The sequence below is a fragment of the Kockiozyma suomiensis genome (assembly GCF_038497685.1).
Source record: "Kockiozyma suomiensis strain NRRL Y-17356 unplaced genomic scaffold V2V93scaffold_5, whole genome shotgun sequence".
Classification (NCBI taxonomy): domain Eukaryota; kingdom Fungi; phylum Ascomycota; class Lipomycetes; order Lipomycetales; family Lipomycetaceae; genus Kockiozyma; species Kockiozyma suomiensis.
In genome coordinates, this window is record NW_027117668.1 from 736,107 (window position 1) to 761,526 (window position 25,420).

The 25,420-nt window shown below is 45.1% G+C and overlaps 10 protein-coding genes across 10 annotated transcripts; 3 read left to right on the forward strand and 7 right to left on the reverse strand.

Annotated features, from left to right (window-relative positions):
- Nucleotides 1-1,975: 1,975 nt before the first annotated feature.
- Nucleotides 1,976-3,701, reverse strand: V2V93DRAFT_367986 (RNA polymerase III RPC4-domain-containing protein). The gene has a single exon (XM_066909694.1). The coding sequence runs from the start codon at nt 3,514-3,516 to the stop codon at nt 2,353-2,355; it is 1,164 nt and encodes a 387-aa protein (XP_066766669.1). The 5' UTR covers nt 3,517-3,701; the 3' UTR covers nt 1,976-2,352.
- V2V93DRAFT_367988 (mediator complex, subunit Med17) lies at nt 3,575-5,507 on the forward strand. Its single transcript, XM_066909695.1, has 3 exons — nt 3,575-3,891; nt 3,958-4,918; nt 4,987-5,507. The coding sequence occupies exons 1-3, from the start codon at nt 3,806-3,808 to the stop codon at nt 5,272-5,274; spliced, it is 1,335 nt and encodes a 444-aa protein (XP_066766670.1). The 5' UTR covers nt 3,575-3,805; the 3' UTR covers nt 5,275-5,507.
- On the reverse strand, nt 4,911-7,039 carry V2V93DRAFT_367991 (IMP-specific 5-nucleotidase). The gene is made up of 6 exons (XM_066909696.1): nt 6,868-7,039; nt 6,786-6,799; nt 6,671-6,729; nt 6,299-6,600; nt 5,735-6,243; nt 4,911-5,679 (listed from the first exon to the last, which is right to left on the reverse strand). Exons 1-6 carry the CDS (start codon nt 6,876-6,878, stop codon nt 5,306-5,308), a joined length of 1,269 nt encoding a protein of 422 aa, XP_066766671.1. The 5' UTR covers nt 6,879-7,039; the 3' UTR covers nt 4,911-5,305.
- A 106-nt stretch (nt 7,040-7,145) lies between these two features.
- Nucleotides 7,146-8,168, reverse strand: V2V93DRAFT_367992 (glutathione S-transferase). Its single transcript, XM_066909697.1, has 2 exons — nt 8,026-8,168; nt 7,146-7,966 (listed from the first exon to the last, which is right to left on the reverse strand). Exons 1-2 carry the CDS (start codon nt 8,085-8,087, stop codon nt 7,288-7,290), a joined length of 741 nt encoding a protein of 246 aa, XP_066766672.1. The 5' UTR covers nt 8,088-8,168; the 3' UTR covers nt 7,146-7,287.
- Nucleotides 8,169-8,405: 237 nt separating this feature from the next.
- Nucleotides 8,406-11,426, reverse strand: V2V93DRAFT_201554 (uncharacterized protein). The gene is made up of 3 exons (XM_066907000.1): nt 11,106-11,426; nt 10,968-11,033; nt 8,406-10,898 (listed from the first exon to the last, which is right to left on the reverse strand). The coding sequence occupies exons 1-3, from the start codon at nt 11,349-11,351 to the stop codon at nt 8,724-8,726; spliced, it is 2,487 nt and encodes an 828-aa protein (XP_066766673.1). The 5' UTR covers nt 11,352-11,426; the 3' UTR covers nt 8,406-8,723.
- A 1-nt stretch (nt 11,427) lies between these two features.
- Nucleotides 11,428-17,018, reverse strand: V2V93DRAFT_203818 (uncharacterized protein). Its single transcript, XM_066907005.1, has 5 exons — nt 16,770-17,018; nt 15,040-16,703; nt 14,893-14,985; nt 12,289-14,838; nt 11,428-12,227 (listed from the first exon to the last, which is right to left on the reverse strand). Exons 1-5 carry the CDS (start codon nt 16,835-16,837, stop codon nt 11,647-11,649), a joined length of 4,956 nt encoding a protein of 1,651 aa, XP_066766674.1. The 5' UTR covers nt 16,838-17,018; the 3' UTR covers nt 11,428-11,646.
- A 1,157-nt stretch (nt 17,019-18,175) lies between these two features.
- On the forward strand, nt 18,176-19,248 carry V2V93DRAFT_368001 (uncharacterized protein). Its single transcript, XM_066909698.1, has one exon. It carries the CDS (start codon nt 18,278-18,280, stop codon nt 18,953-18,955), a length of 678 nt encoding a protein of 225 aa, XP_066766675.1. The 5' UTR covers nt 18,176-18,277; the 3' UTR covers nt 18,956-19,248.
- Nucleotides 19,249-20,041: 793 nt separating this feature from the next.
- On the forward strand, nt 20,042-21,596 carry V2V93DRAFT_368005 (domain found in IF2B/IF5-domain-containing protein). Its single transcript, XM_066909699.1, has 4 exons — nt 20,042-20,225; nt 20,330-20,432; nt 20,553-21,188; nt 21,251-21,596. The coding sequence occupies exons 1-4, from the start codon at nt 20,184-20,186 to the stop codon at nt 21,415-21,417; spliced, it is 948 nt and encodes a 315-aa protein (XP_066766676.1). The 5' UTR covers nt 20,042-20,183; the 3' UTR covers nt 21,418-21,596.
- V2V93DRAFT_400124 (uncharacterized protein) lies at nt 21,504-23,042 on the reverse strand. Its single transcript, XM_066912572.1, has 5 exons — nt 22,860-23,042; nt 22,290-22,800; nt 22,172-22,227; nt 22,008-22,115; nt 21,504-21,956 (listed from the first exon to the last, which is right to left on the reverse strand). Exons 1-5 carry the CDS (start codon nt 22,902-22,904, stop codon nt 21,636-21,638), a joined length of 1,041 nt encoding a protein of 346 aa, XP_066766677.1. The 5' UTR covers nt 22,905-23,042; the 3' UTR covers nt 21,504-21,635.
- On the reverse strand, nt 23,043-24,605 carry V2V93DRAFT_404696 (ERV/ALR sulfhydryl oxidase domain-containing protein). Its single transcript, XM_066912644.1, has 2 exons — nt 24,006-24,605; nt 23,043-23,947 (listed from the first exon to the last, which is right to left on the reverse strand). Exons 1-2 carry the CDS (start codon nt 24,137-24,139, stop codon nt 23,518-23,520), a joined length of 564 nt encoding a protein of 187 aa, XP_066766678.1. The 5' UTR covers nt 24,140-24,605; the 3' UTR covers nt 23,043-23,517.
- Nucleotides 24,606-25,420: the final 815 nt, after the last annotated feature.

Below are 25,420 nucleotides of genomic sequence, written 5' to 3' on the forward strand. Positions count from 1 at the left end.
GCAGGTTCAATTCAGCCGGAAAAGATTCCTCCCAGACCCTGAACTTCTACTGAATTGCAAATGCACTATTTCTTTTCTTTGCAAACAATACCATGCTGTGCGGTGCTTAGTTCGTATTTGCTCAAGGTTCCTGAGTACAGCCCGCCCCCGTCAAATGACGGCAACAGAGAAATTACCCGAATTTAAACTTTCTATAAGGCATGTAGATACATCCAAGCTCATCCCGACTCTTCCTTCGCGCCTTCCATTCATATTTTTGACAGCTCACAGGCGGGCATGCACTCCGTCTGCATCCACAACGAAAGCACGGACTATCATTTGCCAATATCTGCATCTGTCGAAAGACCGGTGTCGAGTAAGAGCAGTTGCAAAACAGATTTGGCGACGTTTCTCGTTAGAAAACCGGGACTACAGATATCAAGTAGAATGTAACATAAACATCATTCCGACCAACCGTCGAACTGCATTATCTATTTGGTGGGCCTATTTACTAAAACACAATCTTACTATATCCAATTGCCTGATCATTGTTGTGTTTGCGAGTGGCTGCATTGTAGACAGCCATTGGCTGTCTGAAAGGCGTTGGCAAGCAAACAAACAACACAAACAGCCAAGCAAAAGATAACTGTACTATCAGGTCGCACTACAGTATTTTATAATTCGTGCTCACAACCGCGCAGCTGTCATACAGCAACTAACTCTGTGATCTCTTACCAACCACTCGTGCCTTCTCATGAGAAATGCTCGCACTTAGCTCACAGCGCCCAAAATGCAAAAGGAGTGCGGACGTAACCCGACTGTCCAGCGATTAAAAAATAGCAAAGCGAAAACGTTGTTCACCTTTTCCCTTTTCCGGAGCAACGCTCTCTCCGTCTTTTTTCCTCCCGGGAAATGCTTCTTTTGCAGCATTACTGATACCACGCCTTATAAAAATTAAACTGTCAAAGTTTAAGTATATGAACTTTGTCGAGTCGAGGATATAGTGTCAATTCGGCCGAGAATCGGCGGATAAGGGTAGAGAGAGATATTTGGGTCTCCAATATACGATCCACGACCAGCTTAGAGTTTGACGGCGACTTTGATATGTTGATGTGCTGATTTCGCTCCATGAAGGAAAGATGTTTAATTCGAAAAGCCGAATTGCGTAGCCTCATATATATGACTAAGCTTCGCTGCTCATACTGCCATTGCTGCAGGCACGAATATAACGAGCATTTGCGATATAGCCACCTGTCAGAGCACTTGCAGTCAAATTAATATCAACGCAATGTAGAAAGTCGACCTATGTAGAGAGAAATGAGTCCGGCGAAACAGGCGTCGAATGGCGTAGCAATTTAGCTGATTTTAGATTTTTAAACAATACTGGCTAAGTCTTAGCTATGGCTGATCAGAGCCCAGTAAGGGTAGCCGAACAGTGGCAAATGACGAGCACCGGAAGAGGGTGTGGAACAATTCGGCATATTTCCTCGGCTATCCAGTTCTGGTCCTGAGCGCGCGTCGATCATCCAGAACAATCGCTGTTTTTAGAAAAGGGGCACTTGGGCCGACGTCCGAAAACTACGCAGATACGCAGATAGCGAGGGTATACAGAGAATACCAGAATTGAATTAAACTCTGATCAATCTGCAAAACTGCTCCTCGCAAAAATAGCTCTTGTAAAATGAAGGCTCGCTGCGGTGCATGTCGGGAGGGCGCATTCTAAAATCGTAATGACGCGATTTCAATCTTCTTGCGAAATCTCGAAACTTGACCAAGTCCTCCTCTGGACGTTTTACAAAGAATTTGTGCGTGTAAGTACGAAAACGCCTGTTATCCCCCACAACACGCTTTGATAAGCATTTCCGCATACATCACCGGGCTTCTCGGAGTTCGTAGTGTAGCAGATGATGTTATCGGTAAAACTTACTGTCTCTCGGCGTTCGTAGATTACAATAACCATTGGCCTGGCTGAACAAGGCCGCCTATTGAAGTTTCATAAAGAAAGGGAATTAACAATTTATTCGCGGCGCCGAAAATCTATGGCTTACTATAATGATCTCCAGCTTTGTCATTGAAAAAAGTCACAATTGATGGCTCCGATGCTGGTCATTTTGTCCGAATAAATAATAAACGACAAGACAGCCATTTTTCTGTAAATATTAGCGCCAATTCACTCCGGTTTGAGTTTTTGTCACATATAGTGAACTTAAGACACAAACTCGCGTTTCATATGTACCCAATAAGTTGCAGTGCAAAAAGAAATATCAACTGTACAAATATACATGGACGAAAAAAAAGCAATCCCACAAGAAACATCTAAGACTTCAACGACTCCGAATGCTAAAATGATTTGACCTTTTTTTATCGGTGCGACTAATCGCTCTCTGCTCCATCGCTCTCCAATAGCTTCTCAATACTAGGAGTAGCTATAACTTTCCCAGTAACTTGCCCCAGCAATGTCGCCTGATTCGATTCTTCATTAACGACAACAACGTCCTGTAGAAACTCGGTCGACGCACCTTTCGAAAGCTCCATTTCAATGCCACCGTAAATTATACTGATCTTGCCCGATTTTCTCACCACAAGCCTGCCCACTTGCCCATCGATATCTGTCTCGCTGATACTAGCAGATGATGTCTCACTTTTGACTTGCGTACTACCAAACAACGGAAGCACGGGAGAAAACTGGAAAAAAAAGAGCTTGCGTTCAAGTAGCCCAAGATCGCGCTCGCCAAACACATCAATAAATTCAGCTTGCTCCCGCTCGAGCATCGTATTATCATCCACCAGCTCCTCATCCAGTGCCTCTGCATCTTCTGTATTTCCCGAATTATCACGAATAGGGAAGTAGCGCGAATACTCGTTGTCGGTGTCCTCAGTCAAGTTCCGAACCTGTGCAATATTGATCCGCTCCATTCCCTGTCTCACTTCTTCATCGTCACTACTGTACTCTGCCGACGCACTTCTCGAATCTCGAGCCTTACGCTCAGATGAAGATGCGAGGGCAGCAGATAATCCCGCAGCCCTCTGTACTCTCTCACCAGTGCCTGCACTCGCCCGCGTCTCAAAAGCAGCTACACCGCGCCCGGCGCGTGGGTCGCCAAATACCGGATTAGCAAACGGACCTGACGCAACGCTAGATACAGGCTCGATCTTGCTGCGACCTGATGCTCCGCCTCGACCTCCGCGGACGCCTACACCGCCTCGTCCACGCCCTCGTCCGCGAGGCGCAGCCGGGGGTATTGGCAAAGCGACTGATGGCGCGGCAGCATCGCGTTCTTCTTTAGGACGTCTAGCAACTAATTTCGGTTTGAATTTCAAACCGGAGGTCGGGGGTGTTGTCGGGGTAGCTGGTGTAGAAGATGCGGTCAGTGGAGAAATAAACGTAGACGGCCGCGGACGCGATAGCGAATCTAGACGGGAAGGTGGGATTGGCGACGGGGTCGATATTGATTGTTTTTGGTCTGTAGTTCTGTTGTGACGAGCGGAGGACGCCGGCGAAGGCTTTGGGGCCGGTGGAGCTTTCTTCGGCGGCATCGTATATAGTATTTCTTATTTCTTTATGTTGTATCCATAGATAAGTCGAAAGATGAGCCGTGCGTGCTGGATATCTGTGAAACTCCAAAAATCTTTTTCGATCTGTAATGAAGCTCCAGCCGACTCGATGAGTTTGAAACTTTAATTTGCGAACGGTTGTATGTGAGCAACAGCGCTGAGTTCTCACAATGACTTTCAGTTGACTTTTTTCAGCGTGAGCAACTGATACACTTGCACTTAACTAGATTGATCTTTTTTGAACTTGCTGGAAAGCTGGGGAACGTGAAGAATGGCGTCTTCTGTATCGAAGGAGAGTCTTGAAGTCTCCCTTGAACCCGCTCCATTAGCCGATGAGCGAGAATGGCATGGTGTCAAGTCCGTATTTGTTCACTAAAGACTTTGAGCAAATACAGTTAGATACTAATATTTTAATACGCACAGATCTGTACGAAATCTAAGTCAAATCATTCCACAAATTACCCTCGAACGCGGATCATTTGCCAATGTGACTGAAGAAGGTCTTCGCAAAGAACTTGAAGCACCGTCAACACCTTCCCAACCTATATCCACAACCGAACCCAATGAACCTGATCAAAAGAACCCAGCACCAATCGCAGGCTTTTCTGAAATTGAAGAGCAGTTAACTAAAGATCGCGCCGAAGTCGTGCGACTGTTAAGTCTGGCGCAAAACGAGGCCGCTGTGTCTCTTGATTTCATCTCGTTGCTAATATCCTCCGTCAAGCCCGCCGCCGGAACCACATCAATGTCGCCACATCTACGAAGCCATGTTCCTGTCGGATCACTAGGCGCTGACCGCGTTAAAGCTACTTCATTCAAAGAAGACTACGATGTATGCCTGGGATGGAAAATACACGCCGTATCAGCTGCCGTTGAGCGGCTTAAGCTGGCTGGCGAACGACTGGCGGCTGTCAATTTACGAGAACGAAAATACTGGTTACAAGTGCGAGATCTTGCTGTGAGTGGTGAAGTTCTTTCTAAGATTCGCACCGCGGATTATAGGGGTCTGGGTGTGCGATACGGTTTTGCTGACGCGGGATCAAATTATAAAGAAAAGGGAGTCGCTACGTTGCGAAGTTCAGAGGACGGTAAAATCGTTTTAAAGACAGAAGGCGATAAGAGGACTAAGGTGCTGTCTGTATCTGTAAATCGCAAAATATCAGATGAATTTAGAATAACGGGAAAACACGCGACAAAGATAGAATACGATACGAGTGAATTTCAAAATGAGATTAAACAAGCGCGAGATCTTCTTTTTGAAGAAGAATTATTTTTCGAAGTTGCTCGTGAAACAAGACTGCTCGTTTCTCAGGGGATAATTTTCGATTTTGGAGATCGCGTGGCGGTACCGGTTGATAGTACCTGCAAAATTTGTATTGAGATGGTATGTTTTTGAAAATGATTTTTTTTTAACATTTGATAGCTTTCATTCTAATCTGCTCGCGGTAACAGGTTGAGTTGAACGACAACGTGGACGCGATGGACGTCGACGCACTCGCGGATGACTCTCTCGCCGAGGCAATAAACGCTGCACTACATCTTTTACTATCAAAACTTCATAAAAAGACTCTCAAACAACGACGATCTATACCACTACCATTGGGAAGCAGGATGAGCTCTAATACTTCAAAATCAGATATTCTGGAGCCGCTAGTGCATGCGTTAGCTGTTGATCCAATAAAAGATGGCATCGCGTCGTTATTAAGTGAGCTCATTGCATCCGCCAGAGAAGGCACATAATTGTACATTTCTATAATATTATAAACAGAATCTAGTGGCCCGATTTGGCCGCTGCTTTGTCAATATATCCACACAACTCCTGTAACGCATCCACAGTCTCACTAGGATCTGCGACCCACGCCGTACAAGCAGCCAGTCTTGCCTTGTAATCATTCGCGCCAATTGAAGCAAACTGGTCTCCAACATGCAACGTCTGTTTACCCGAGATACCACCTAAATATCTTTGAAGAGCGACCACACCAAGACGCTTGTCTCCGATGTCTACCCATACATCGCTGCCACCGTTGAATGCGCAAAAGTGGATTTTACGACCAATTGGAGATGACTCAAGACGACGTTGTGCTCCGAGAACAACTTCTTCGAGGTCTTCTCTGATCATGCCTTTTTCTGGCAGTGGAATAATTCCTGTCACCAAAGTTAGACTAGATCAATTAGAGTAAAGAAATATAAATATACGCACCAACTGCTCTGTCCTTGCGAAGAACTTGGCCGTTAAGTTTCATCACTCTTTGACAAGAGGTGATTACCTCTTCGGCTAAATCAAGTAATAGCTGAATGTCTTCCTCCTTCCACTCCTTCATCTCCGGAAGAATCCACTCTTCTTGATCCACGAAGGCCAACGTCTGATCAGTCACAGAATATCTAAACAAAAAATTGGATTCACCACCCATGACCAGTAGCCTTCGCTTCTGCTCATCCGTCAAGGTGGTTGAGTCGCGTACAGCAAGAATGATTCCGTCGAGACGCTCTTTGTATTTTAATCCAGACGGATCGGAATATCCTGCCGCTGTCACGATTCCAATCGCAATATCACGTTTGAGTAGCTCTACCAATACTGGAACTACTTTGCTATCCGCAGTTAGCGATTTGCCGTCTTCGTAGAGTGTAACGTCACCATCTAGCGTCACCAGTCTTAATGGCTCTTCATTGCTGGCTATACTTATCAATTGCGCGGTATTAAGAATGAGTCTATTTTTCATAATCAGCATTTCACTCCTCAGAAGTAAAAAAAAAGCCTACTTACCGAACGTCATTAAAACTAGGACTAACAAGTCGTCTGGCCGAAATCGCTCGTTTAGCATCTTGCACATAGAACGCCTCTCTAAGTGGTAACGGTGTAAAAAAAGTGCCAACACTAGGTACAAGATGCCGGATCTTTGCCAAATCAGGTGTCCCAAGTCGATCATTCATTATCTGATTCTCAATCATGGCTTCCAGATCCGCCATAATAGCGGCGTATTGCTTGCGCGCTGTGGTTGCTGCGTCTTCCCATGATCCGACTTCTCTAATATAAGCAGCTGGTTCAGAGTGAAGTACAAACGGGACCTGATCAAAAATTATCAATATAAATGGAAGAGCGCTACAGGTAACGAAAATTTATAAAAGAGAATCATACGGCTAGAAGACCCTTTATCCATTCAATAAATGCATCACGACGATGAGATTTTAGAGCATCTATCAATGGGTTACTCGGTGTCAAGTAGAGCAATGTTTATTTTATAGATTCGTACATTCAACGCGATATCTGCAGTTCTATCTTAGAAATATATCCTTCATAAAATTCTATCAATTTAAAAAAAAAGTCACACTCACTTTGTCGTCATTTTAAAATAGATTCTGATCCCGCGACAATATAAACCAGCAGCAACAATAAAAATCTGTCAGAACTAATATCAAGCACTTCAATTTTCTCAGATGTTCTTGATTGAAAATGAGAAGAGTTTTTTATCAAGAAAGCAGATGTGGTGATCTGGGTATTTGCTGCTGCTGCAGAATGACCGATCGGTGAGTGCGTGCGGCGCGCGGCGGCATGTACAGATCAAACTTCGAAAAACGCGATGAGCAGTTCAAAAAGTGCGTCTTCAAAGTAATCAGTTCAAAAAATAAAAATGATATGTCTACAACATAAGCTGCTAATTAGCTTAGAGGAAAATAATATTATAAAAAACAGGAATAAAAATTCATATTAATTGAGTGTCTCAACTCGAAAAAAGCAGATAGTAAACTGTTTATTCACAATTTAACTGACATAGCATTATAACCTAACTCTTCAACTTTGGCATTAGCCTTGTGAAACGCATCTCGCGATTGCATATCAATCAACCACTTCCATAGTAGAGGATAAGCCTCCTCTGTTAATCCCGCTCTAGATATTGCCATTTGCAGAGGGAAAATCAATATAATATCCGCTCCAGTCAAGGTATTTCCCACAAAAAAACCCGACTCGTTTTTAGCTAATTCAGATTCTAGAAATATCAATTGTTCTTTAGCATCTGGTCCGGCAAATGCTTTATCCATCGAATCTAGAATCTTGGCCGCAATAGGTCTGATAAAAAAAGGCATTGGTGCCTTTCTGGCCATCGCGGTAATGTACAGCAAGAGTAAAATAGGCTGAAGCGAACCTTCAGCGTAGTGCAGGTAATATTTCACCTTGAGTGCATCATCTGAACTCTTTGGGTACAATTTACTATCCTTGCCGTATCTATCAATCAGATATTCAACAATCAATCCAGATTCCGCAATGACCACCCCATTATCTTCAATAATCGGTGATTTACCTCTTGCATGAACCTTCTTCAACGCGGGATCAGCAAGTTGTGTTTTTCGGTTGCGCTTGTACATCTTAACTGCGTACGGAAGTTGCAGTTCTTCAAGTAGCCAAAGAATACGATGCGCTCGCGATTGCTCGAGCCTGGATCATGCAATGAGATATTAGTTCATGATTGCTCATTCTGACCAAGGGTGTCCTACCAATGGAGAACGATAGGAGCTCGTTCACTCGCTACACTGAGAGATTCACCGCTGTTGTCCATAACTAACCCAAATTAGAAGAGATGCCACTCAAATAAACTGTTTGAACTGTAGTATCAGGCAAACTTTAAGCGAAAGTAAGAGATGCAGTGTTCCTTTATATGTGAAATGAATCAAGACTGCTGATGCGATCTGCGTGACGTCATGACACCCAGCAATAGGACATACTTTCCTCGCTTACACTCTCTTTACGCGCGCGGTTCAGGTTGGAACATTATTAATGCCACATAATGCGTATTCCATCTCGTACTCGGTTTAGAAATGCAGGTCTTTGATATCGGACTAAGGCTCGAATTTATTCCCCACCCTCAATGCCTTTACGTCAACCAAATTAATCACCTGCATATTTCCGTGCGAAATCTAGTCGTGACCATGACTACGAAAGAAATTCAAGCTGACTGGCTCGGTCGCACAGTCAGTTGTGTATATATCAACGTATAGCTTTCACCCTTGCGAAATAATAACTTCTATTATGCCAGTAGAAGCAATAACGAATCAGGACGTCATATAGAGTCATGAAGAAACAGGAGATGAAAAAATGTAGAGAATTTAACGAGTCAAATAAAAGTATAGTATTGCAAAAAATAGAACGTAGAGCTAACAAAAAAATCTTACAACTAACCTCATAATACATTCACTTATTTCACATTCAGGCTCTGCATATTCTGCACAACTCCATCAGGCCCATATATTCCACTTGGAACAGCCTGCTGCTGCTGTGCACCATACGAATTGTACGGCTGCTGCTGCTGAGCATTAAATGGCTGAGAAACAGGCGGTACAATGAGTGGACCATATTTGTGCGTACGCTCAGAGGAACCGTATGTTCCGCTTCCGCTCTGCACGTACAAATCCCACGTCATGGTACCGTCACTTTTGACGGCGCCAATAGAGTAATTGCGACGACCAAGAAGTTTATGCAAATCCAATTTCGAGCCATCGACATCATTGTCAAAAAACTCAATCATCTCTTCTCGAGTATCAGTAACGGCACCTTTAGGCCCGTTGATTTCAGGAAGGTAGAGCTTATCCTTATTATGCAATAATCGAATAACAGCACTCGGCGGCGGGACATTGGAAATCGCAGACGAGATAACCTGATACATCAATTGATAATTGTCAGGTGAATCAGGGTTAATGAAGCGTCCAATGCCACAGCAGTGCACGTCTCCCGAGATAAACGTGACGCGGACGCCCTTATCACGAGCAATGCGCTGCAGATTACGCGTCAGGAAAGCTCGCTCCAAAGCGTGGTTCTCATGCGTCCAGTGATCAGCCAAATCATCAAGCAAATCAATTTCCCCGAATCCAGAGACCAATGAGCTCATCATTCCACTCTTGCCAAAAGCCTTCTTTACATTCTCAAATCCAGCTTTGGTACCCTTATCTGCCCCGACAACGGATGCCACTTTGGAAGCCCCTTTTCCAATGATATTCCAAGCCCCGTTTATTGCTCTCTTAGTGTGCTTGACTCCCGAGAGAACGTGCTCGACCATAGTGAGTCGGGGATACACAATAGGGACCGCCAACATGATAACAACATGCTTGATAGACGGCGGCAAAGCCTCGAGTCGTCTGAAAATCTCTTTATGGGTAGCTTCACCAACGATGCTACGTTGCTGTCGCTCAGCGCGCGTGTCGGGACCAACAACCACACATTCGGGACCAAGATACTTGACAAAATGCCACCCAAGACCAGTGACAGTAAACAGATCACGGGGGTCCGGATTCTGCTTCAGTATAGGAATAGTAGTCTGATGCTGGAAAAGCAAATAAAAGTCAAACGCAATACGTCCAATGTTAACAAACACATTCGAGAGCTGCATGTAATCGGGATATGAACCAAACCCATCAAAAACGTCGTGATCATCGATCTGGAACATATTCGGGATTGAGGCAAGACAATCACGAATACCAACACGATCGAAATGATTTGCATAATAGAAAAAGTACGCCAGATTCAGATCTTTTTCTAGACGCGGCGTCCACTCGTACGACTGACGATTCGCCTTTCCTTTCGTATGCAACCAATCCTGCAAAGAAGCAATCTCAGGCCACATGCGATCCGCATAAATCTGATCACCACCGCCAAGCATTGCGTGCAATCCGCCAAGCTGTTTATGCTTCGCCAATGTGTCTTCCCAGAGATATCCTACACCACCCAACTCGCGACGCTCCTTTTCGCTGACTCCAAGTGAGAAATCGGCGCAAGAAAATGCCATGAACTTCCATTCCCGTTCCTGGGCTCCGGCTACCAAAAACTCGTACGTAAAAGTCTGACCGTTATGGGTAATGGCATATGTCCAAAACTGACCAGTTGGACCTTGCAACTGCTGGATCTCTATATTATAACGGAAAAATTGGTAATTCTCAAACTGATAAATCTTGACAGGCTCAATATTGCGCATTTGCTGGAGATCAGTAGAAGGGTGAATCTGAAAATAAGGCGCAGTCTGAGATTCAATCGCAATCATGACGGAGCCATACCATGTTCCAGTCTGCAAATCAATGTTGCCGTACCGCAAATAAGGACCAAAATATAGTCCATTAGAAGGTTTAGCGCGGTAAAAAGAGTCAATGTCAACGACGCCAAGCTTGCCAGGCTGCGTAAAATCCTCTGCGCCGAGAGCGGATCCACTCGTATGAGAGCTGTAAGAAGCCTGAGGGGTGACAGTCGGAGTGACTGACGTGTTGGAGGTAACCGGAGCAACTGAGATCGGGGCGGCAGAGTTGGCAGCACCAAGAGATGACATTACGTTTCCTTGCGGAATGGAGGTGTCAGCGGATGCGGGTTGGCTTCCCGCTGTATCGGCCTGCAACTATCGAAATACATCAGTGATCCGGTGAAAAGAGAAATTTTATAGCTAGCGGGCTCGACGAACCTGAGGAGTTGCATAAGACACGTCATTATACTGCTGCGGATGCTGGTAGTAATTCTGCTGCGGTTGCTACACGGAAAAAAAAGTCTGGAGTCAGTTTCAGAAACCACATACATCGCAAATTGGTCGCAGAACGCATACCGCATCACTTGATTCCGACATGGTTGGCTGACTATAAGGTTGATAGAACTGATGCGATTGCTGATATACGGAGTTGTGCGTGGGCTGCTGGATTGGCTGCTGGTATGACTGAAACGGGGGCTGTGCAGGCTGCTGAGCGTACTGCTGGGGGTATGCTTGCTGCTGCTGCTGTTGCTGTTGCAGAGGCGGAGGGTTGGAAGAGGGATAAGGGTATAAATTTGGTGGAGAGAATATGTGATCAGCCATGATGCGGCGATCGCGAGGCTAATTTATATATAAGGTCTGCACACGAGGCGAGCGATTCGAAGGGTTCATTCAGACAGGCTTCCAATCCAATCGCGTTCACCCTGTTTCTGAGCACCCAAGCCTTGGCGCTGCGGCGTCGCGCGGCTCACTTACGTCACCGCTCACGGCTCCGCCGCAGATCTGTGTGCGTCCTCATACGTGCCTGTGACTCGGACCGCACCTGTTACCAGCTCGAGGTAGATAATCGTCAATATGCATTACAAATTACTCTTGACTTTGCGTAGTTTATCTATAATTATACACCATCATTGCCAACTTCCGTCGAAATCCTCTTGTCGTACGCCTCCTCGGCCAGCTGTACCAGCGTATCCAGCTCGCCGCTGCTCTCGCACATTGACCGAAAAGTCGACTGTCCATCCTGTAACAGCATATGCGGCGAGTTATACTCCTTCACTTTGCCGCTCTCGAGAACCAGAATCATATCGTAATCAATAATAGATCGCAGTCGGTGCGCAATTGTCAAAATAGTCGATTGCGAAAACTCCTCTCGAATGGTGACCTGGATCTGTGCGTCAGTCTCATAATCAATCGAAGCTGTGGCCTCGTCGAGAATGATCACGCGCGGAGACTTTAACAGCGAGCGCGCAAGACACATGAGCTGCCTCTGTCCCTGTGACAAGTTTCCGCCGGCTTCAGCTACAGGATTGCTCAGCTGTGCGAATGTGTTTGCTTCTTGCTCGGGCGTTAAAGGTGATCCAGGAACAGGGACCTCTTTGAGCAAGTGGACTCGACGCAAAGCCTGGAAGATCTCGGCATCATTATACTGGTCAAAGGGATCCAAGTTAGATCTGACCGTGCCAGTAAACAAAGTAGGGTCTGAATCAAATAGGTTAGCACGCGATATAAAAAGAAACAGTTCATGAATTTCGGCACTCGCCTTGAGGAATGATAGTCAGTCCACTTCTAAGGTCTTTCAAACCGATTTTAGCAATATCAATTCCATCAATGCTAATTCTTCCAGTATCGGCTTCCAGAAAGCGGAAAAACGCAGCCGCAATAGTAGATTTGCCAGCCCCGGTCCGTCCAACAACGCCGACCTTCCATCTTGGCTGAATATTGAAACTGACTCCATCAATAACCTTCGGCAGCTCTGGAGCGTACCTCAGTGACAGATTTTCTACTTCGATAGCGCCTTTGTCGGGCCAATTTTCTGGCGGTCTATTGTCTTCGATAATTTCAGCAGCTTCCTGCTCGGTCTTGAGATATGAGTTGATACGCTCGACAGAGTTCATGTCCATCTCGATATTTCCGTATGCATTAACAAACCACGTTGCAACACCGCTGAAATTCGTAGCATATGTAAGACAAAGGCCAGCAAGACCAGGATCAATCGATCGGGCCTGAAATAACAGGAGATATGTACCAACGATAGCAAGTAACATTCCGCCAATCAGATCAGCATAGTAAAAAAGCCAGTTACTGATTCCATAAAACACATAATGTGCACGCATATAATAGTCAAGAACATCCTCGTTTTTGTTCAAAAATGCCTTCTCATATCCAAATGCTCGGATAGTACTCAGACCAGCAAGTGTCTCGCCAAAATGCTGAAACACAGGACTTCTGTTGGTAGAATTGTGCCGCTTGACTTCACGTCCTGTAGCAAGGTACAAGACGGCCATAGTACCATATGCAGCAGCGATGACTGCAACACCAATCAAGAGCGGAGGAAATAGGATTGAAATAGTAGACACTACGAAGAAGAGGGTCATAGTGGTATACACAATACCGTAAACTGACGGACCAACACCGTTGTCAAGACGTTCAACGTCATTAGAGAAACGATTAAGAATACGTCCGACTGGAGTTACATCGAAAAAGCGAGGAACAGCGTGCAAAATTGAGTTTAGCAAGCTATTGAAAATCTGTCGCGATGCGTGAACCCCGCCGGTAAAGACGACTAAAGGACGTACGGTCGAGAAAAATATGTAGCTCAACGCAATCAAGCCGTAAACTAGCACAAATCTCCCAGGAGAATATCCATTCGAGCCTGTTCTTGTTGCTCGAACATCCTCTGTCTTTTCACTTGGCAGCTGATTAGTCCATTGACGCAACCAATATGTCTGCCCTAGCTGCGAAAGCTGCTGTCCGAGGTGAATCAAAAGAACAGCAGACCAAAATTTCCAAGTTCCCATGGCCCGGAGATATAGCTTATAGATATCACGACTGACACTTCCTTGCTCTTGGTCCTCGTCTTGAGGGGGAGCTTGGATCGACTTCAATAGCATTTGATCTTCGAGAGCCTCTTCTTCTGGAACATTTGCGGGCTCTTCAAATATCAGCGGATCAGAAGCTGGGTCATTCTCCGCAGCAGCAGTAGATGGTGCAGCTCTCTGAGCAATCTCCACCAGATTTGCAGAGGAAGTAGCTCGCGAAGCAGCACGCGACGTTGCTCGTGATGTATTCTCTGAAATGGTTTGTTGCAACGCCTCGTCTGAACCGAGAGCTCCTGAAGCGTACACCTCTTGAGGTGAGCCACTGACCTTCACAGCTCCGGTGTCCATTACCACTACAAAATCCGCTCCCATAAGCGTCAAAGCAACGTTATGCGAGACAAGGATACATGTTCGTGACTGCATCATGGGGCCCAAAATACATTTCTCGTAAATCCATTGGGCACTATGTGAATCGACAGCACTTAGACAGTCATCCAAAACAAGATGACGCGCAGGGGAATACAAAGCACGAGCAAGCGCAATACGCTGCTTCTGTCCTCCTGACATAGCTATTCCTTTTTCACCAATAGGAGTTTGGTCGCCATACTCTAGAATCTCAAAGTCGCGTAAAAGAGCACAGGCATGAACACAAGCTCTATAACGGCGCTCATCATATGGAGAGTCAAATAAAATGTTGTTTTTTATCGAGTCATTCCGCAGCCACGGTTGCTGAGCACAGTATGCGATTGACTCCGCAAATCCAGTAGATGGATCTACGCGTGGGCGCGAAAGACCCTCGCGATGAGGCAGATATACCTCACCCTCCATCAAAGTCATCTCGCCCAGAAGTGCCATCAAAAGAGAAGTTTTGCCGCATCCAGTGGGACCGATGATGACTGAAAGGTCGCCAACCTTAAAATCAAGGTTAAGGTCTTTTAGTTTGAAATCAGATTCCTCTTCGCCGTTACCCCAAGACAGTGTCGCATTCACAAAGCCAATTGTAGGATGGTCTGGCGAGGTTGGACTCTTGAGTTGAGAGTACTTGTCCGTACCCGGCTCAAGAAGAAAGCGTGAGACTCGGCCAAGAGATACCCTGCATTGAACAACCTGCACAAGAACATCAATCAAAATGTCCATAGGCGCCTGCAACTGGGTGACCAAAGCGATCGTCGTAAATGCAACTGTAGCTGTGAGTTCCTTCTTGGCAATCATTGTATAGTATCCGAAAGTAGTAAGAGTGACGATGGGAGTGAATCCGTAAAATGTTACACCTGAAATATATCTGTTTAATGTCAAGCGGTGACTAGAAATATGATAATACTTACCAGCAGTTGACCATAGATAGTACTTCAGCAAAACCTTCTTTAGCTCTTTTTCTCTAATCTTACCGATGGAGCTGGCAAATCTCGACTCCCAAGCTAGTAATATACAGTCAGTATTATTAGTCATTACATCAAGCAAGTAGTACCTACCAAAATATTTGATTATCTTTATACTCTGTAAGACTTCGTTTGTCTTTTCAATGCGCTCATCGTTAGCCTTCATAAGCAATCGCTGAGTGAGATGAAAAAGTTTCCCAAGATAGTAATTTGCAGGCACTATAGAGAAAATAGTACCGATTGTGACGAAAGCAGTTGATCCAATTGTCAAAAAGAGCAAAACGGTTGCCGTGATCAAAATCATAACGACCTTTACCAGCTGTTTTGCGTACTGTAGGGCGTCTGATACCATCGTTGAGTCAAGGGCCATCAAATTGATAATGCGACCATTAGTGACATCTCTCTTGGCCTCAGCTTCTTCACCTTCTTCTTCATCCTCTCCAAGTTCTGGTTTGTCGGCATCGTTTTGCTTGCTTTTGAATGCGCCAATTTTGCGATACAAAGCCTTGTTATAAATTTCACCGCAAAGCAATTGCCGAACTCGCATAGACAACAATCGGAAACCCCAATTCGAACGCAAACCAGCGGCAGAGCGAAAAAGAGGCAAGAAAAACAAGGCAAAGGTCAGCATACCTTTAATATGCAGAGGGATAGGTTCCGGAGATTCCATCAAACTCAAGATACTTTTAATCATGAGGGCAGGATAAAAGGCACCAAACGTCTCAAGAGTAGTCCAAAGCCAACTGAAAAGCAAATCAACGTAAATGAAAGAAGCCAGCTTTCTAACCAGCGAGCCCCTATTACCTAGCTGAGCAAATTCACGAACCAGAACCTTGACACGGACAACTGAGGGAATGTCCCAAATATCGCTCATAGCAATTCTCCGTTTAAGTCCAGTTGTCAGAAGCGGATACATCCAAGCCATAGTCAATATAGAAAATAATGACACATATGCTTCGGGATTTGGTTGAGAATTGGGCGCCGTTTCGATGTAGGCGGGGATGCGACGCAGGGGTGACGCCAATGCCAGACCCCAAAGAGCTGTACAAAGGAGACAGTCCATGTAGGTGACTATTTTCAGTAGCACAGGGGTTTCTCCAACTAAGGAAAACACACCCACAATAGAAATCAGCCACTGCGTGAAATAAAGAACGATTCCGTGCATCCAGAACGAAGGTGGTACATCGGTCAGAAAACGGGCGCTCTTGCAAACTGCAAGTACGGTCGCATACACCCAGTATGCAACAGTCAGAATCTGAATAAACTTGAGGTTTACCGGAGTCTCCGCTGGAGTATAAACCACAAGAACGATAAAAATAATCGTGTGAAGTGCAATGAGTAAGAATAGCAAGCTTTGCTCAAAAGCTGCCCGCGCTCGGGTACCTCTAGGCCTTAAAAACACAATCTCAACCTCACGTTTATCGTCATCAACCACCTCGCCTTCTGTGTCAATTTGTGGAGCAATTGGGTTCTCGGCGTCTATATGAAGAACAAGTTCAGCGTCGTCGGTCCCATCATTGTCGTCGGGCTCGTTGGTATTCAGTCTATATATCGGCGTATCAAAGTCGTCGCCATCGTTCTCGAAGGTGGAAATATTGTCGCTGTTTTCTGATTCTCTTAAGTTATCAAGGCCTCCAAAAGGTATCGATTGACCGTGTCGGCGTCGCGAAAGAAAGTAGAGCTGGCGACGGAGCGGAAGCAAGAGAATGATTGCAGAGCTGACGAGCAAGACAAGCGGCAAATAAGTCTGCAAGTACCTGTATAATCAGTTAATTTACAATTTAGAACTATTACATTAGATTGTTAAAAAAAATGGTTCGTACTTTTCCAAGAAACAAAGACTGACGATGCCATTCTCCCAGTTCTTCCCGGGGCAAGTCAGATTCATCATTGCTGAATTGACAGTTTCAATGCATGGAACTAAATGTGCAAACAAAATGAAGGTAATCAATACAACGCAAAGTGTTAATACACTGAAAAGAAAGAACGAGAAACTTCAAATAATATGCAGTTGCAGCTTTTGGAAGAAAAAAAGATTATTCGATTGCTCAGAAGTGACTCACAGCTAAATCAAGCCTGATGGGCATTTTGTTATCTGCCCCGATAATGCTCAAGCTTTACTTGCGTGCGCGCGCATATGCCAAAGAGTGTACCAGTTTTACAACGTTATAGCATCTAAATGACGGCTGATTGACAATCGAGTTAAAAGGGGGGTATTTGAATATGCGAGACGCAATTACAGGTCATGAACTGTTTATTTTTTAAATATCGGGCTACCAGACTTAAAGGGCTGAATTGCCAGTCGCCAATGTGCCGGTTTCAGAGATAAGAATTTTAGTTTAAGATTGAGCCCAGGCTTTGCTATTTTTGCCGAATAGCTTTGAAGATGGGAAGGCCGTGCAGGTGCCTTCGCGAATAGAGACAGGTGGACTAAATCAGTAGATACCATAGCACTGGCGATTCATTTGGCTTCTCAAATTACTAACCAATCCAAGCGTGTTTATTGTTGTTATATGGACTCCAGGCAAGGGTTCGACATCCACAGTGCACAGGTTAGCGGGCCCGAGAGGCTCCACTTCAGTTTGGCGGCTCGGCAAAAACTGACTATCTGTGATAGTTGACAGGAGAACATATTACGCGGCCCGTAAAAGAAAAGGTTTCATTTTCAATGATCTTTCGTTTTGCTTTTCCTGGCTCTCGTAGCCGCTCACTCAGCTTAACTGTTCCATAAATTTTTTTTGTATCATGATAAAAAACGCCACCAACCATTTGGCTGCTAGCCCTTATCCAATAAAGAGGATTTGCGATGGTTGCGGTGACACAACTGCATGACAGGTCAAAATGAACGGCAAGAACACTGCGGAGCGTTTGCATTAGTTGTGGTAGACTAAAACAGCTCTATATGCTTAGTAACAACACCACTGTAATGACTCTTTACTGTTCACCGTTCACTGCTCGCTGCGGGATTCTTCTTATAAAGAGTGAGGTAGCTTAAGCTCTCTTGTCTGTATACTTATGTTTGCACTGTGACAATGAAATCTTTCAGCTAATTTTGACGACACGGTTTTCGGACTGCGGCTTGTGCTTGTAATGACTCAGCAGAATTTGACACAGAAACTGTATTAAGTTTGGGCCCTGAGCCCAAAGTTCCGGCACAAAGACCCAAAACTCTGTTTTTGGCTTTCATCAATGGTTCTCTTCGGACGCGCGTCATCAACTAGCCTAACCCATCGAATCTATTCTCTGCCGATTATATACCTCCTTCGTGCCCAGTCCGCTTGCCCTTCATCGCCCCCCTGCCAGTTCCCTTACCCCTCCTTCCCTCGCCACTATGGAATATTCAGCCAGTCACTCACGGAAACTCATGAACGATGCCCACGGCCTGCTTCCCGTTGTCTTCGTCTCGTGGGTCGTACCTTTTCCTGCCGCCTGTGCATCCGCCCTCCTCGCCCGCCATGGTTACTTGTCCGCCTTTGATTTTGTTCGCTCCGCGTCCGTCGCTGAGTCCGTCGCTTTCATCTCGATGCAGATCCTATCGCTTGCAGGCCTAATCCTACTGAGATTTATGGCACAGCGGAGAATGCCTTACTTCTACATCCTCACCTTCCTATTCATCACATTAATCTGTGGTCTCAGCCAATACCGCGACTCACTAGCAGTTCTCGCTCTTGGAATCTTTGGCCGTTTCCTACCAAACTCAGTATCCATCCCCTCGCCATCTGAAAAACTGATACCCGAGACAAGCGACGTGTGCTTTGTTGTGACACCCTACTCGCTGCTCGAGTACATCGCAACGCTCATGCCCCGCATTTTATGGCTTGTTTGCCAGGCTGCTGCTATGAGTGTATGTATTGAGTACGTGCGACTAGAAGCCATCGCTGCATGGGGGAATCGCAAGCGAAGTGAAGTTTTACGGGATCCAGAGCAAGCGTATGAACTATTTGAGGCCAACGAAAAGCATGCTCTGCTGCCGGAGCAGGAAGAAGTTGACGAGGGGTGTGATTACTAGATTTGTCAAGCTATATGATTAGCTGGCGACTGTTGTATATAGCGCATAAAGAAAGATCTGTGCATTTTTTTATGATGATCGCGAGGTTGTTTGTTCTTAGTGGCTGTTATGCGTCATGGGTGTTTCTTTTTTTATTTGGTCTGCCGGTCAAGGTTCTTGACATCTTGCGCTGGTGTTTCAAGATTGGGTTCGCGTATTTTGCTTTATAATATCCCGATAACTCGGAGTTTTAGATGAGAATTCTTTAAATAATGTTTTATTAGTAGTGGATAAATTTAATGATTCCAAGAATACATTCACCGCCGCAAAACTAAACTACTCATCCACAGGGGGGAAGATGCGCGGCTTCCGCGAGATGACGTAGGAGGGGTCGCGACCCTGACTTCCAACACAAAACACCTTACTCGGAGATGGCTGCGACAGACACATGCAAAAATCCCGTTACTTTAGGACTAGCTGACGTATCCTATCTATACTTGGCACATAATATTCTTCTACTGCCACTCCACTCGAGAACCATTCTCCAGTCCGGCGGAACAGATACCGGTGGCGCCGCAGCATGCGCCGTGCAAATCATCTGGCACAACCTTAAAACACGACGGTGTCACATGCGCCGCTTAAAAAAATTGTCGCAAGTAGTAGTTACGAGTATAATTCATTCCATTCTGCTTATAAATATCTAGTAGTCATTCGATCCCTAGCCATATACTACGCTACCTCTAAAAGGGCAAAATCTTGAATAGAATACAAGCCAGAGCGCGTTGAACGTTAATCGATGGCAGCCGGAGCGCAAGTCGACAGAAAATCTCTTTGCCGAAATTTTGATGCCGACTCGCAAATTGTGCTATTTTTTAAGTGGCGGGTGCTTGATTTTGTAAAAGAGGCACAGCAGTATTGATCCATTAACCTTATTTGAATTCAAATAATAGCGATGAGAAGCAGATTCGACATACACTACTAGTAGTATATCACGTGAATATATAATCACGTTATTTATTGGATGACATTTAAAGCAATATGGGCTAGGGCTGTAAGCATGATCCTGCAAATGCAAAAACTTCGCTGAACAAATTGTGACTCCAGTCTCTACAAGTTGCTCTCCGGTCCTTAGCTGCATACAAGGAGCTGGTTTTTGCCCATTGCGCCTATTTTTTTCATCAATAATCTTTGCTCAGCTTGATTGCTTGACTGAAGGTAATTGCATATTTCAAGACAGGTGCCGACAATTATGGCGTCTCTTGAAGAAGTGACCCCTACGGTCGACGAATCGGTATGTAGTTTTGTCAGCGAGGATTTATGGCATTATAATCGTTGTTCATGGGTCATCAATAAATGATTATCTGGAAATAAGTCGATGTGCTAACCAATGAATAGTTGGAATTCGATCCTTCTCTGAAGAAAAAGAAAAAGAAACCTAAAGCAGTTTCGTTCGATGAGGCTGCCGATCTTGATGATTCTGCACCCAAGAATGCGTCCGGTACGTCTATCCCAAAACTATTCGATTTAAGACATATTTGCCATATTTGCGAATCCAGTCTTGTGTCTATACTTTCATTCATTTTGCGGGAATATCAGAGGCTGACTCCTGGTTATTTAGCCGACCCTGCTGTGGATGAGTTAACCGATATGTTTGCGAATTTGAAGAAGAAAAAGAAGAAATCGACTAGTACAGCTTCTTTGGAACCTGAAGAAGGATCTCCCGCTCCCGATACAGGCGCAGAGGAAAACGTCGAGGACTTTGATTTCAGCACGAAAAAGAAGAAAAAGAAGAAAGCAGCGGTCGATGTGTCTGAATTTGAGCAGCAACTCGAGGAAGCGGGTGTTGTCGAGACCAATGAAGATGACGATACATTTGAAAAAGATGGCGAAGAAGATGCCGAGGATGGAGAAGAAGAGGAAGCAAGCTGGCTGAACAGTGACCGTGAGTACACATACGAGGAACTTCTGCACAGATTTTTCAAGATCTTGCGTACAAACAACCCCGAGCTCGCGGGTGAGAGAGGGCAGCGATACAAGATCCCTCCACCTAGTGTTATGCGCGAAGGAAACAAGAAGACGATCTTTGCTAACTTGAAGGATATTTCGGATCGTATGCACCGACCATATGAACATGTCATGCAGTTTTTGTTTGCTGAATTGGGAACCTCCGGTTCCGTAGATGGAAATGCACGTCTGGTCATTAAGGGTCGTTTCCAACAAAAGCAGCTGGAAAACGTCTTGCGACGATATATCAGTGAGTGCACAAAATTTTCTCGCTGAACTTCAAAGAATAGCTAACTGACCGGATATTTATAGTGGAATATGTTACCTGTAAGACCTGCAAGTCTATCAGTACCCATCTTTCGAAAGAGAACCGTCTTTACTTCTTGGTTTGCGAGTCATGTGGAAGTCGGCGGTCTGTTAGTGGTATCAAGACCGGTTTCCAGGCTCACATTGGAAAGAGAAAGAGACTTCCTGGTTAAACGAGAAATGAGACGTTTTGCATTTCGTACTTTGGCTTTACGAATTGCGTCGATTTATTGTTGCGAGTCATTTTTTTCCCTTTCGTCTGCGTACTAAGTGGGATAACGTCGTATGTGATTGTAATATCATAGTGTTCATACAGGCTTATACTACGGCCATTAAATATCTTTAATTCTTACATTCACCTGTAAATGGAAAGTAGATTCAACTAATTCTCTCATGGTACGGCAACCTTCACGCTAGCCCCGTTGTTCTTTCCACTTTCAACTGCTGCACAGATGACAGCGAAATGATGGAAGCCCTTCTCACTCGGTACGTGCAGCAGAGATTTATCCTTCGCTTTGACTGCTGCTGCGAAGTTTTCGAACTCGGCAGGTACTCCATCCTGTTCATTTTTCTCTACAGGAATTGATTTGCCTTTAGGGGCTTCCGCGGTGAATAAAGTCAAGGTAGCGTTGTTTCTATCGCTATAGTCGTAAGCCACAGTGCCCTTTGTACCGTGGATAGTCAACTTATTGATTTTTGGGTACGAGACAGCCTTTGACAATTAGTAAAATAATCACGATTAGAAACAGCCATGCACACATACTGAAGTATACGTAAAAGTCCCTAAAACACCTGACTTCATTTTCAGCGTCGAGGTGAGCGTATCGACGTCACCACTGAGCTCGCGAACTTGCTTCGTTTGAGCAGAGAGCTATGTAACGATTTTAGTATAATATACGATGCTATATAGATCGGTGAAACTCTTACCGATTCAACTTCGCCAAGAATTTCAGTAAAAATAGCAACCTGGTGGACACCGCCATCTACATTGAACAGTTAGATCGACGCAGAGATTATACACCATCAACCTTGTACAAGGACTTACCGGACAAGAATCCTCCGACATGCTCAGGCTTCTGTCTCCAGCTTGTTTGCAGATATATGTTATCCGTATGAAACGGTCCAGTACAGTACTGAGAGAAATATATTATATCTCCAATCTCAGCTAATGGTGCTTTGATTTCGTGAGCGATATGCCAGTACGCAAAATTCTCTAAAACTGCGATTGGCAAATCTGTGCCACGAGAAATTCGCACAATTTCCTTAGCCTGCTCTAATGTAGCGGCGATTGGCTTCTCAAATGCAATTGGCTTTCCAGCCGCGACGCATTGATTTACAGCATCAAGGGTGAATTGTGCAGGAAGAAGTGCGTCAATCGCATCAACATCTGGATCACTGACAAGGCCCGCGATGTCACTGTACACTTTGTCCTCGGAGATCGTACCGGCTTTTACCGCAAATTCTTTGGCTTTTTCAATAGTGCGGTTAGCGCAAGCGGTGAGCTTCAAGTCGGAAACAGTTTCGATAGCAGGTAAGTGGCTTAAGCGAGAAAAGATCTGATGAGTACTTTGTTAATGAGAGGATGGGAGGATTACGCGGCAGGAGCAAGACTTACACCAGTGCCAATAAGGCCGAGTTTGATCGGAGAATCGTCAGACATGTTACAATCAGTGAAGAAAACAAAAAATCGATAGAAAAAGAAGAAACAAGAATATAAGTTTTGAGTAAGGAAGGCAAACGGACGATGCAGATCCGTTTTTAATTTGAGAAGCGAATCGGCATCTCTCCTAGGCAGTGTCCCCGAAGCCGCACGTAGGCACGCAATTCTATGAATAGCTGTTGAGTATGTGTCCTTCTGCAAGCATTCGTAATGCTGAAATGTGTAATCTGCTTGTTATGTCCAATTCAGTCATTCTCTAAGTATCATTGGATATTTCTATCTCCGTTGGGATGAGTTGCACAGGAGTAGACTGGAAAACGTGGCAGCATTACAGGATAGAAGCTGGGTAGTTTATTGACGTTAAATGTTGATCGATTTTGCTTTTGGAAAAAGCATTCTCTCTTCTCAGTGTTCCTGAGATAAAATCCGTGCTTTGCTGATCTGAAAGACTCAGGCGCGCTTGCGATTACGCAGAGATCAATCTGTTTGTAAATTTGAAGAGAGATGCATTATGCAAAAATCGGCATGATGCCGTGATATTCTATGTACAATAGGAGATTTTTCGTCTCAATCTTAGGGAAAATTTAGGATAAAAATCAAACAAATGCTCGGATTAATCACATCTCCCGTCCTTCCATCCATCTTTCCATCGCTGTTTCCAAAGGTTGCAATCAAAAACGGGCTTCCCCAATTTTTTGTTGACATCATTATGTGCATCGCAAAGCCATTTACCAAACTCTTCTTGTGTAGCAACTTTAGGCTCGTTCTCAGGCTTTGCGACGTAACTTCTGAAATCGCCGGCACAGAACCAGCATGGATAGATATTTCCAAAAATGCGAATGAAAGATTTCATATCTTCCTGCTGGGCCGAAGATGCCTTCTCAGGATATGTCGCAGCGACAGAGTGTAAAAATGTCCATGTAGAGCGGCCAATCTCGTTAACGTCCGGAGGACAGTCTGTGGCAACAGGCTTTGCCAAAGCGGCCGCGGCAGTCAATCCTTTGGCCATACGAAATTCAAGCAGCGAATTGCATGAGCGACAACTGACAACAAAGTTAAAAAAAATAGTCAACCAAGGTAGGCAATAGAATGACTACTCACGGCTTGCCGTCTTTGTCGAGGACGTATCCTTTTGGAAGGTTCTTTGGGTCAATGGGCTTCTTCGAGTTGCCTGGCTTCGACGACGGAGAGGCAGCAGGTGGATCTTCAACTTGTTCTACTAAAATATCGGCCATTTTGCGTGTGATATAAGAGGGTTATCCTAAGAAGGATATTACAACGTTGTGCACAGAAAGCAGATCAAAGGGTAAGGCCCAGCTAGGCAATCTCGAGGTTCAAATATTGTTTAAACTCGGCGGAATTGATAAGCGGCAGTTCTACACGCGGTCTCGGGGAGAATTCATACACCCGCTCATGTATTCCCATTTTTTGCAAAGTACAGAATATATTCAGCCAATTCGCAAGCATCAAAATCAGAATTTTATATCATTTCTTCCTCCTCGCCTATGGTACACTACGTTCTCGGGACTAAGAAGGCTTGGGAACAAACGACCAGCTGGTCTCAGCGGTTAGGGTAGCAAGAATCCTGGTCAACCAGCATTTCGCTACGCAAACCACAACAGTACCTCATCTATGCCCATGTCCGCTCCTCCGAATCCCTCAGATCAATACCAAAACAACGGTTACGGGCAACAGTACGGAATGGCCTCTCAGGTTCCACCCTCTGCGGCCGCCGGATTTCAGTCGCCTCCTCCGGGTCCCGATGGAGCTCCTCCACCGGCTGTAATCGCTTCTCCTGTTCCAGTCGCCGGCGCACCTCCTGCTGCTGGCCATAAATCTCGGCGTATGTATGCTGCTGAGCAGTATGCCTTTGGCACAGCTCCAGTGATGGGTGCGGATCCAAGTGTCGTGCAGCCTCCAGCGGCTCCTTATGGCCAGCAACAACCAGTCTATGGCCAGCAGCCGCAAGCACCCCAGCAAACATCATACGGCGCCGAATCAGTTGCCGCTCCCATTCCCGATGCTGCTGGAGTACATGGCCAGCCGGCTTATGGTGGATTCCAACCAATTGGTGCTCAAACAGATGCCGGCCTTTCGCAGCAATTCTCGCAGATGAACATCGGTGCAGCCCCTGGCTCCACTCAGCCTATTGCCGTATGTATCCTACCATCTGCTACTAGTTTGATGCGATGACAGATTTTATAGTCTGCAAGGAGAAAATTGGATTGTTTTTCAATTAGATGATCTCTTTGTGTTCTTTTTCTCCCGCGGATTATTTTTTTACGTACTAACTTTTTTTCCCTATTAAAGAGCACTCCATTAAACCAACTATATAATATTGACCTTCTTCAGCAAGTCCCACCTCCCATATCAGATCTGGCATTACCTCCACCTCCTCTGATTCTTCCTTCAAAGGTACGCCGTCTGACTTGTTTATAAGGGAAAAGGCGAGGAAAATATCTGACTTTGTTTAGGCTTCCGTGACCAACTCTCCAACTGCAAATGCCGCTGTTCCG